Source organism: Daphnia carinata, chromosome 7, assembly GCF_022539665.2.
Source record: "Daphnia carinata strain CSIRO-1 chromosome 7, CSIRO_AGI_Dcar_HiC_V3, whole genome shotgun sequence".
NCBI classification, from domain to species: domain Eukaryota; kingdom Metazoa; phylum Arthropoda; class Branchiopoda; order Diplostraca; family Daphniidae; genus Daphnia; species Daphnia carinata.
The window spans coordinates 2,673,284-2,685,325 of record NC_081337.1 but is presented as its reverse complement, the minus strand read 5'-3'; the positions used below and the strand labels follow the sequence as shown (position 1 = coordinate 2,685,325).

The window sequence follows — 12,042 nt, the reverse complement described above, 5'->3', positions numbered from 1 at the left end:
CTTTTTCCCGACAACAAAACCTCAACCTGCCCGCTAGGTGGCGAATAATTTTTCGCCATCTACTGGTAAAAATATGATGCTTTTTTTTAAACGATTTGAACAGAGCAAATACTTTTGGAAGATAGACGAAACTATTATTACAATAAACAAAACTGTCTATTTCAATGAATAACATGGGCTTAAATGAGTTGTCAAAGGTTATTGTCAGTAACGAAGGAAAGGATAACGCACTTGGTTTATGATTGACAACTAAACGACGACTTCTATAATTAATCACGTAAATAAACCACCATCAGAACAAGGGAAAAATTCTCGACTAACAGGAGTTGTAGGAGCAGTTCCAGTCCCATCGTCTTCACTGCTTATTTGGTTATTCCACATCTCAGCGTAAACGCCTTTCATTGCCAACAGCTCTTCGTGACTGAGAGATAAAATCATGGATTGATTGAAACCATTAACAATTCAAATAACTACACGTTATTACCTCCCACGCTCTGCAATGGATCCATTATGTAGAACGATGATTTGATCAGCATTAATAATCGTTGATAGTCGATGGGCAACAACGAGTGTTGTTCTATTAGTACACACTCGTGCTAATGAAGCCTGTAAGAACGAAAAAATGAGTGAATGTGTTGACGCTTCATAAGGTGTAACCATACTTGAATGTTGCGCTCCGTATGGGTGTCGAGGGCAGACGTAGCTTCGTCGAGGAGCACAAATTTTGGAGATTTAAGCAGCGTTCGAGCTATTGCTACACGTTGCTTTTCGCCTCCACTTAATTTCAAACCTCGTTCACCAACAACTTAAAAATAAAATACGATTCAACCTCCGTTTGTTGACTGATTCAAAAAGAAAAAGACCCACCAGTATCATATCCATCAGGGAATCCTAGGATACGATCGTGAATATCAGCTGCTCTGGCAGCTTCATATATCTCTTCATCAGTTGCACTAACCCGTCCATATTGAATATTGGCCCTAAATCAACTTGTTTTAGTAAACGGTAGAACGAAAATGGTCTAATAAACAGTAGGCATATTCACTTGATTGTGCTGTTGAATAAGACCGTATCTTGTGGTACAACACCTATGGCTTGCCTTACTGATGTTTGTTTCACGCCACGAATGTCTTGCCCATCTAATAGAATTGCACCTTCTTGGACATCGAAGAATCGGAATAGAAGCCTAATAATCGTGGATTTTCCCTCGCCTGATGAACCGACCTTGATGGTAATATTTAAAAATAATAATTATTACAAGATAAAAATAAATACTTGAATGAAACTAGGAAACAAGAAATGAAAAGTGTTTACCAAAGCCAGTGTTTTCCCCGGCAAGACTGTAAAGCTGATGTTTTTCAAAATTGGTTTGTCAGGGCGGTAACTGAAGGACACGTTCTGAAATTCAATGCTTCCTTCTTTAATTAGTAGGTCCTTAGCTCCGGGATTATCTTTAACTTCTTGTCGCTCTTTCAGAAGATCCAGCATATTCTCCATGTCGATAAATGATTGTTGAATCATTCTAAAAGTAAAGAATATTTTCATTTTCATCAAAAGAAATAAGAGGGCATAATTTTACCGATAATAAGTTCCAAACCAATTCAATGGTGCGTAAAGTTGCACGATATAGGTTCCTTGGAAAGAAATGTTAGTTTAGCTAACAATAAATTTAAATATGGTTGACTACCGAAAAGGACAAAATCTCCAACAGTCAACTGTTTTTCAGCAACGAAGTGAACGCAAAGAAGCGATCCAGCTAGAAGTCCAACGGTCATTACAACATTTTGAACAGTGTTTAGTAAATTTAAAGACGCGCTCGATCTCCACTCTTCTTTCTAAAAATGCAAAATGTTATTGGGAAATACTACGTTAAGGTTTCATTCTAGGCTAAACCTGATATCTGATCATGATTTCCTTGTACTGCTCCACTTCATATTTTTCAGCGCCGTAATATTTGACTGTTTCAAAATTCAAGAGGGAGTCAACGGCACGACCTCGTAATTTATTATCTTCTTGATTCATTTGTCTCTTGTACTTTGTCCGCCACTCGGTCACTGCGATTGTTCCACCTGAGTAAAAAGGAAAACACGTGTTAAGAACTGGAAAATCCACGGTAAAGCTGCAAGTAAAGCTTACCCATATAAATAACCATGGTGACGAACACGATCAAACTGAACCAAGGATTGAAGGCGGTTGCAAAATAAACGATAGCTATCAGGATATCCGCTATAGTAGGAAAAATGTTAAAGAGGAGATAGCTCAACAAACTGTTTATAGAGTCTGTTCCACGACTGATAACGCGCAACACTTCACCCGTTTTTCGACTCAAGTGCCAACGTAGACTAAGGCTATGAAGATGTTCGAAGAGTTTCACCTGTAAAAGAAAATAGAGATTAGAATGTATCTTCCGTTTTTACATTGGGATTTTTAGTTTGCCTCTGTTTCTCGTGTTGTAAACTGTTGGACGGGAATCCAGAGAAAGCTTCTGAGATTATTGAGAAAACCAACTCCCCCCATACCTCCTCCTTGCAGAAACTTAACAACAACATAAATCAGAACAAGGTCCCAACGAAAGACGACGATTCCGTCAGCGGGAGTCATACTGTCAACTGGGAAAAAAAAATTACAAATTGATACATTTTGGTAAAGAAGATATAGAATACACCTTCAGCTGCCAATTAGAGCGACTTTTACCTAGCATTTTGTAGAGAACAGGAACATACACATTAGCTACTCGACCGGCGGCAAGAAGCAAGAAGCAAATCAGAACACGTATCTGAAGAGATGGAGCTTTTGCCGGCCATACGAATGGTAACAGAGTACGTAACTTTGAAAAAAAGTTACTCCAAGGAGAGGAACTAGACGAATCAGTCTGATTTTCGTCCAGAAGTGAGCCAGCCTTTTTAACAAGCATAAATTGTTAATATACTATTAAAAGAGAAAACTTGTGGCTGTGCAGGGCTTACCCCAGAGCCAAGTCCTTCTCTGTAAAGCCTTTCCGAGGTGTACAGTCCAGGAGCTTTAAGACCAAGGAGGAACGCTATACAAGTACTTACGAAACGGACAATAAAGAGGGAAAATTCTACAATGTCGGCTGTGGTTTCTAAATCAAACCACCAATCTTCATTTTTCATGTTTAGGAAGGCTAGATTCTGAGCAACAAAAGTAAGGGTCCAAAATATTAACAAAATGAGCCCATGACCCCTTGCAGGTATGGATGGTAACAAAGCATTTCTTTCCAAGTAAATCAAATGAAGGGATAAGGGCCAAACAATAACATTGCCAATAGTGTAAAGCAAAAGATACCCATATAGGACTCCATTGTGCACTAGATAGAGCTGGACTATACATTCCACAACAGGTAAAATAGTGAGAATTATGGCAGCCATAATTTGAAGAATAAATAACTTTGATCTTTGCCCTGATCTAGATTGGATAGGTGAGCCATATTTCCTATAAACTATGCTTTCAATAGAACCAAATAAAATCAAAAATCCTGTGATAACTGATGTTGACACTGTGTCAAGGAAACATCTTGTCAAACCATGATTTACCCACGGATGGTTCAGTGTTATGTTGGGTGGGCAATATTGGACAGGTCCCTCCATGTCAGAACTAAAAAGAAAAAACCTGGAACTATTTTACTGGCTCGCAATTATGGTAAGTTACCTATGTGAACTTGGCTTTTCTCATACAAACAGCCAAACAGTGTACAAAGCAGATTATCAGCTACTGACACACTGTCAAAGAGTTATGCCTTAACTCCAAAACCCTGTAGTCCAGAAATCTATCTAATGCAACTGATGATTATTAGACTGTGACGACTTAGTAGACTTTCTGTAATGTCATTGCCGACGACCGTAACTCTTGCGTTACAGCGGAATGACTTAAACTAAGCCGAGTTTGTTACACAAGCTTGTGGCGCGCCGCCAAACAGTACGTGATGTTTTGCATATATTTTTTGACACCTACCGATTTAAACGCCATCTATCGTACGCTTTCTCGACATTTTCATTTTCATCATTCGTTTTCTAGATGGAGTCTGGTTTGCTAGAAACAACAAAGATAAATAAAGTTAAAGACTATAGGTGTATGCCATGCATTGTTTTCCATCTTGAAACTACGAGGCAAAGATGAATAAGTCAAAAGAAAATTTACAAATTCATCTACTATAGAAGAAAAATTGAATTTCTCTTCTTGTTGGCTGATTTGCCAAATTGGCTTCGACGAGCGTTGCTGACGCATTTCATTTTCTCGCTGTCGCGACATATAACGAGACTTGGATGAGAAATAGGCTGTACTGATCTTGTTTAGTGTGTGTCTGTACGACAGAGAGGGAGAGAGAGAAAAAAAAAAATGGAAATCAATCGGTTTTGCGGGCTGTGCCGTGAGGGGGGCACACGAGGCCTTACATCGGCGTCTACGTGTTACACCGGAGATTATAAAAGGGCGACAACACGTACCTGCAGATGACGTCAATAGGCCCACTATAGAGTTGCAAGACAACATTGTTATAGATACACAGTTATTGGTGTCTTCTTTTTCTTTGTTGTCGGTCTATTGTTGCCAGTCATTGGCCAACTTATTTTAAAACTTGGCGCGGCTTCTTTAACGGTCACGATAGACGAACAACACCTAAAAGTTCTTTCCACTTGATCCTCGTCGGAAAAATTTTCTCACCTATTGCTGGCCATCACATGTCCAGACAAAAGTCAGTGAGTCGCCCCATCTTGTACGCTTCATATTAAAATGCATATTCTTTTGGGATTAAAAAAGAAAAGAAAAGCAGCAGCAAATGATGAATGGCTGTCATTTAGTGTTTGGAACGTTCATTATCCCTCCTGGCCATCATCGCTCTTTTTTACCCGTAGGCCTCTCATTATAATCAAGACGTATGCCTTGGTGCTGTTCGATAAGATATTTAGAGCGTGCCTAATGAAAAATCGATATAATGCACCAAGGCCTACATTGTACACACATCTCTTCTATCGATTTTAGATTTTTTTTTTTTTTTTTCAGGAATAAGTCGTCGCATTATTTTTTTGCTGCCTCACATCAATGGCCTCTCTACCCATTACGGATGCTCCCTTTTTTTCACGCTGAAAAATTCCCGGTCTCAAAGAACGAGTGATCATCAGCCTACATATAGCAAGGCCTATATACGTCGATGATGCTCTCTATTTTTCACGCTAAAGATTTCCTATTCGTGTAATATGGATAGAAAAAAGGGAAAAGAGGCTCTGTGATTGAGTTGGAAACGCGCAATCAAAGCCGGAGGGGCCATACACGCGTGGCCTTCTTTTGTCTTGTTGATCGCATTGAGCATTTTCCCGCAGCTGGAGAATGAAGAACGGGGCGAGATTGTTTTGTTTTGAATTGTGCGTCTGCTGCGTGCAAGATGTATTATTTCGGCGTTGCGCAGGGGGAAATAAAAACGACTCTCCTGAGAGACACACACACACACACACCCCAGTAGCTATTATTCTATATATGTAGGCGAGAGCAAGAAAGTCGGGCGTCGCGCAATCAAAACTTATAGACGCCTCCATCTCCGGCCTTAACCAACACGGGGGTACGTATAATGAGAGAAAAAGAAAAAAAAAAACGCGGAACTCAATGAGGGGACTGGGCTCTATAGAAAGGGCAAGAGGCTTTTGTTTTCGACTGCAGCAAGAAGAAGAAAAAAAAAAAAAAGGCCGAGAGCAGCATGTCGGCTTAAACGATCGTGTCGCGTGCACCCCGGCCAAAGACTTGGTCTTTTAACATGTATCGATCGTCTTCCTCCTCCCTCTCCCCCCCCCCCCTTCCCCATACAATATATAGGTGTCATACACCCAGCCTGAGATATATATACAGCTCTTGTTAGAAAGGCTCAACTCACACACAGCGCATATATATATATACGTAAGCTATTAGTCCGTTTTCTAGCACCCTTCCTCTTTTGTCGATGTTGTTCCTTCCTTGATGAGTTTACTTTTTTTTTTTTTTTTTTTTCATCCAGAGTGGTACTTGCTATGGAAATGAGAAAAAACAACAACAAACAGCCGTGGATGGATTTGTCTTGTTATATTACTCTCTAGGCTGTTTCTATCTACCCGGACATTCTCTATAAACAAAACTTTATTTTTTAAAAAAGATCTATATGGATCCGGGTCAATTTTCTCTTTTTGCTTAAAGAGCTATAAATCTACAGACGAGATGTTTGTCAGTTGTACGGACCAAAGGTTTTTTTTTTTTTTTTTTTTTTTATTGTCTTCCCCCTTTTTAGTGACAGACGTTTTTCTGTGAGTTGATCGTTTGATAAAAATTGTGTTCCTTCTAACCCTCTTGCACATGAAAAAAAAAAAAAAACTTGTTTCTCGTTACATTGGTGTAGTAGTAGTAGTAGTAGTAGGTCGAAAACCTTGGCCATATTTTTGGACATATATATATATTTACAAACAACATAAAAGTAAGCTAATTGGATCCGGCTGGCCTTGTGTGTAGTGCCTACACACATTATTGGCTTATGTCTACACGCGATAGATGTGCAGTACATCTCTATACTTTTATGCAGCACACAAAGGAGCAGCAGTGGTCGATGTAATCGAATCATGGCCTTCTCCGCTTGATGTAGGCCTATATACCCATGTATGATGTCATCATCAAATATTTGGCGCTGTATACAGCTCCCCAAAAGTCTCATTAGTTGAATTACATCAACCCACACACTCTGGCGATCTCGTCGGCCGTACATACTAATTGTTGATCTATACGTAGAGACTTGAATTTAAACGTGCGTATCGGAAGAGAAGGTCCTATACTTTCCGTAGTCTGATGATGTTATTGAACCTTTCACTCTTTTTTTTTTTTTTTTTTCGAGCTTTGCTTTGGTGCATATCAGATCAGCCAAAAGTCCGACTGTCAACCTCTGCGCTGAATTTTTGATTTGATTTTATTCCATTTCCCTTGTCGACCGTGCCTTTTATTTGATTCCCACTCCCTCGTTCTTTTTTTTTTTCCGTACAAGTCTTGTGTGTACAGAGCAACTTGATTCGATTGCTGCCAACTCTTTTTTTTTTTTTTTATGTCGTCGTGGCACTTTAAAAGAAATCCTTACATAAAGAAAAACTCGGCTAAGATACAAGTAAAAATGTTTAGGTTTCCCTTTGCCTTAAACTTGGCAGACGAAAAGCGAGGGAAAAAAAAGAAGGCAGGGTGAGATAGCGGCCATCTTGGAATTTTTCCCTCGTTTTTTGTTCTAGAAAAAGCAGTTGGACAAAGGCAGAGGAAGGGGTTAGCAAATGATGATGAAATTCAAGAGACTTTGGCAATTGACATGTTCAGTTCTAGACTGCAAGTCGTCGTGGCAACATACACTTTAATGAGTGCATGTAACAATGTCTCGTGTGCTCATCTCATTTCCACGATTATTCATTGCTCAAAACAGCTATATAACTGGGTAATTACGTCTATTTCTCATTTGAATGTCATTGGCTGAAAGACGAAAAACACAATTCTGGCACATTATTGATTTGGAGGGTGGCTTTCTTTATGCACGTCAATCCATAACTGTTAGCCCAGCAACCACTTCCGTTTTTTCTTTCTCCATGTCGCTCACAGCTTGCGGAAAGTGATCGTCAAATAGGCTCCTTTTTATATCAACGAAAAAGGGAAATACGAGAAAATAATAGAAAAAAGGAGAAAAAAAAAAAAAAAAAAAAAAAAGGTGCTGACTCGTACGGCCAACGCGATAACACAGTGAATAGCCTCCTCTCCATTTTGTGTGTGTCATTTCTTCTTGCTTCCTCAGCAAGTCGCAGTCAATAGGGGCCTATGTATATATTGGTGCTCGTTGCTTTTCTATCCATTTAAGTCCGTCACGGCACGCCTACATATTGACGAATTCGACAGCAAAACAAAAAAAAAAGCCAAGTAGAAGCACGTTTGAAATCGTTCTTTCATGTACGTTCGGCTCTATACATGTGAAATGAATCTCGTGTTGCAACAAGAATATTTTTTTTGCCCCCACAATAACAATTGACTTTGTTTTTATTTAGGACGGAGAAGCAGCCGAATCATCGTAGAGCTCGCCTATTTAGTAAGGTAAGTTACTCGCGTGTTTAATTAGGACAGTTGTTGTTGGTGTTCTGTTTACGAAAACATAACGTGACTGCTGGGCGGGAGTAGGGAATGGCAGTGACCGAGCATCTCAGTTGCTAGCGTATAGAGTCAGCTGTGTGTAGATGGCGCAAAACTCCTGGAAATTATCATATTCCCCTCCCCATCCCAGTCCGGCGGGACAAATAACTTTTGCCCGACATCGTTTGTCCAGATAGATCCAATACCGTTCTACATAGTATAAAGGGCCAGCACGAAATTATGAATCACATGTTTCATCAAACTGCCAACTCTGATGGATCCGGTTTTATTTTTCTTGCATAATATGCGCCGGTCGATTTTAGATAGTTCATTATATTCAAACTCATTTTATTTATTTATTTATTTTTTTTTGCTCGCTCGCTGACTGGTCTGTGTTATTTAGACGAGCACCCGGACACCCCGTGTTATACAAAGAGAAATGCTCATCTAGTGCACGTGATGGAGGCTTCACGCGAAGCCATTACTATAAATGGACTTTTCGATGCGTAATGCTGCGAATTTTGTGCCCAGTATCGATCCGTCACTCTGGTCTTGGCTGCGTTTAGGGCACAATTCGTGTGATGTTGGTTGCGATGTCGTCATATTTTTATAGCATCACAATGACAAAAGGGTGTAGAGTTATTTGCAAGTGTGTAATCTTACGTATCGAATGCGTGTGTTATCGATTCAACGTCACGTTCAACGTGATCCATTTTGAAGTAAAACTAGAGAGACGTCACTGAAATCTCATTGGCTTTTCTCATCTCCTCTTGTACATGATCGAATTTTCTTTCTTTTTTTTCCCATCGCCACGTCTCGTGATTCAACAAACTTCCATCTTCATTTCGGACGTTCGAAAATCTTTTCCGACTTTGCTCTCGTAGACACACACACACACACACATTTTCCCGTTTGCTTCGGACATTGGACAGATCCAATTCGATCACTCTGAAGAGCTTGCCAACAGTAGGAAAAAAAAAAAAAAAACTATCAAGTAAAAAGTAATGGACAAGCCACGACTAGCAGCGCAAAACTCAATTTGGATGTTCTTCGGGGAATCCCTGCTTCGCTTTCATTTTTGAGTAGATGTACACAGACGAGTTGCTGGCTTTATGTGCAACTGCACGCTTCGTTTGAGCTTCACTGGCGATGACGGGCAAGCCGAAACACACACCGTACCCCCTTTTGTGTGTGTATACGCGAGTAGGGTTGTGTGTGTGTGAAATAGACACTACAGATGGAATAATAAAACACCGTCGAGTTGAGCGTGCGTTTCGATATCCATCGTCCCCCTTTTTTTTTTTTTCTAGGGGGGTGAAACTCTTTCGGGGATGTATCGGTTGGTGGAGGGAGTTGTGCGCGCTGGATATATATTCCCCGTGAGAGATGATGATGATGATGAAGGGCTAACCTGCCATCATCATATCGTGTTTTATAAATCAAGCAAGGGAAAGAGAGAGACGTTTTAGTGCTTTTTCTTGGCCAATTCCCTCAAGTTGCTATTTCTTTTGATTCATATTCTTTCACGTTCGATGTCGCTGTACAATTGAGGGGAAAGTCAATACGCTGGAATTAAGGCTTTGGGGGAAAGGAGGGACATCTAATGGAATGTTAAACCATCTCGTGTATAGTATTTTTTTTTTTTTGATATCAGAAGCCGATAGGTCTTTTATGTGTATAAATGTTTGCTGGTCACGTCGAAAACGACGCCTGTACAAGGGAAGATACGTGGACGCCATACGAAAACAAGGGGTTGCGAGCTCGTCTAATGCGGTATAAAGAAAAAGGGGGCGATATGTGTGTGGCAGCTCTGAAGATGCAAATCCTGAGTTACTGCAAATAGGTTCTCCAAAAACCAATGTAGCCGGAGCTCTATTCTTCCATCGCCATCCGTTTCCCACTTGACTTTAACATGTCACCTCGTTTTCTTCTTCTTTTTCATACACACCTACGCGTATGTATTATTTCGTTCTCTTTTTTTTTTCTTCTTCTTGCTATTGCAACGATCGGCGGCGATGCCTTCAGCATTTTGCTTTGAACTTTTTCTTCTTCTTGATAGAAATGCGATTTTCTTTTACTTTGTCTGGTGTACATGTCACAGAAAACACGTTGATTGCCAATGAAAAGTTGTTTTCCAGTACGGAATTGCTTGCGGCAAGACAAAAAAAAAAAAAAAAAAAAAAAAAAAAAGAGGTCGGCAAAAACGATCATCAACTGGCGTTGAGTCGATTACTCTCTCATCTTATAGTAATACGTTGGCAAGAGCGTCGTGAAAAGTATAGCGCGCGCAAGTACGTCTATAACTGGCAATAGCGTTGCCCGCTTGTATCAAACGCGTCTATAGATCTCAATTGCTTTTCCAGCTACCCACTCACTCGTCGACTGCTTTCGATTGATTTATATACGACTCGGCTATAAAAAAAACAAACAAAAAAACTCTGCTCTCCGTGCAAAAATAGACGCGTTGATGGCTGGTCTTTCAAGCACTTTACCCTGCGCCAATATTGACCTGTTAATCGTCCAATCACTCGTTTTCCTTTTTTTTTTTTTTTTTTTTTTTTGAAATGAACGGCCAACAACGTTCATTACGCGATAGCAAATTCTGTTTTTTTTCTTTTTTGAAATAGTACCGGTTGAAATAGGGCCGGGATAGTCGATCGATAAAGAGAGCATCTCATATAGAAATGGAGAACTTGTCTGGGTCAAGCAGCTGAACTAGCCGTCCGCATTTTCCAAAAAGAGGATTTGGTTCGGTGAAAACTTGCGGATCGCTGGAGCGTGCAATCAAACTATAATGGGCCGTGTGTGGTACAAAAGACGGGAAAAATGTTGTGCAGACGTGCCGTGCATTGACGATTCGGCATTACATGTAGAGAACCAGTTCCATCTAATGCGTTTTGTCCAGCGCCTTTTTCATGTTCCATCGTTTCGTTATGTATGTAATACGAGGGACGACTCGTTACACTCTGGACCACTTCGCCCTTGTTGTCTTTCCACCTGACTGGCCCGTTGCTGGTCCGCGCCTTTTGCAGCACGAATGCCATAATTGTCATATCGCCAATCGTTTTTGAAAGACATTCGCCAACCAATTGGATGGTCACATCACGTATCGATCTGTGCTAACCGCTCTTATTTCTCGATCGTTAAAAGAAAAGAAAAGAAAACAAATCACCACATTTAATGCAGTCGATTATTGGCAGAGGAGCTCGTTCGATTAGATTGGATTGCTTTATAGAATAGAAACGAGTTTTTTTTTGGTACTACCATGATTATTTCCTGTCGCTTTTAAGAAAAGGCCGTCTTTTTTTTTTTTTTATAACAAATAAAATGGAGAGCGGATCATCGCAGTAAATTGATGCAATGAAATCGTACAACTTTCTTTTATCGCCGTCTACTCTATTATCCCCACCGACCCTCTTGATACATAAATGCGCTATGAAAGGTAGGGACGTTCCCATCGAATTGCGATTGAAAACTATGTTTAGATCCCTACTTGTTGTTGCCTAGTCAACTCGAATGAAGAAGAAAAAAAAAAAAAAATGAATTTGAAATATAAATCCGCCGCTATAAAGAAATCCGCTCTTTTAAACAGTTGACGCCAACTAACGTGCGGGAGAGGGGTGTGATCCATCTGTCGGTTCTCGCCTCTTTTATACGACGAAGGGACCGCATCTCTTTTTTTTTTTCACTAACAAACCGTTTGAGTATAAGAGCGATTTTCCAGTCGATCAGGCTTGTCATTCTGCCATCGCGGCGGCGTTTTTTTTTTTTTTTTTTTTTTTGAAAGGAAGAAAGCGTTTCTCTTTTGGTGTCTAGCGCTTCCGACCTTCTCCACCTATTGTTACGCCCAGCTCTTTTATTAGGTCGCTAAAAGAGTAAGGAACAGGAAGCTTTTGAAACTTTTGTTAGGCCTATTGCTGT

The 12,042-nt window shown here is 40.2% G+C and overlaps 1 protein-coding gene across 2 annotated transcripts in view; it reads right to left on the bottom strand.

Annotated features, from left to right (window-relative positions):
* Positions 1–134: 134 nt before the first annotated feature.
* The window catches only part of LOC130694611 (ATP-binding cassette sub-family B member 6-like), a 24,991-nt gene continuing 13,083 nt past the window's right edge, over positions 135–12,042 (bottom strand). The window contains exons 1-14 of one of the 2 annotated variants that reach the window (XM_057517676.2): positions 3,670–3,947; positions 2,967–3,615; positions 2,695–2,899; positions 2,437–2,609; positions 2,137–2,374; positions 1,894–2,069; positions 1,688–1,835; positions 1,580–1,634; positions 1,315–1,522; positions 1,046–1,224; positions 868–980; positions 663–805; positions 485–606; positions 135–421 (exon numbers count right to left, since the gene is read on the bottom strand). In XM_057517676.2, the coding sequence (XP_057373659.1) occupies positions 274–421; positions 485–606; positions 663–805; positions 868–980; positions 1,046–1,224; positions 1,315–1,522; positions 1,580–1,634; positions 1,688–1,835; positions 1,894–2,069; positions 2,137–2,374; positions 2,437–2,609; positions 2,695–2,899; positions 2,967–3,608 (2,550 nt within the window). In that variant the 5' untranslated portion in view covers positions 3,609–3,615; positions 3,670–3,947 and the 3' untranslated portion in view covers positions 135–273. Of the gene's footprint in view, positions 422–484; positions 607–662; positions 806–867; positions 981–1,045; positions 1,225–1,314; positions 1,523–1,579; positions 1,635–1,687; positions 1,836–1,893; positions 2,070–2,136; positions 2,375–2,436; positions 2,610–2,694; positions 2,900–2,966; positions 3,616–3,669; positions 3,948–12,042 lie in introns of those variants that run through there. The other variant, XM_059496251.1, reaches the window with a different exon arrangement.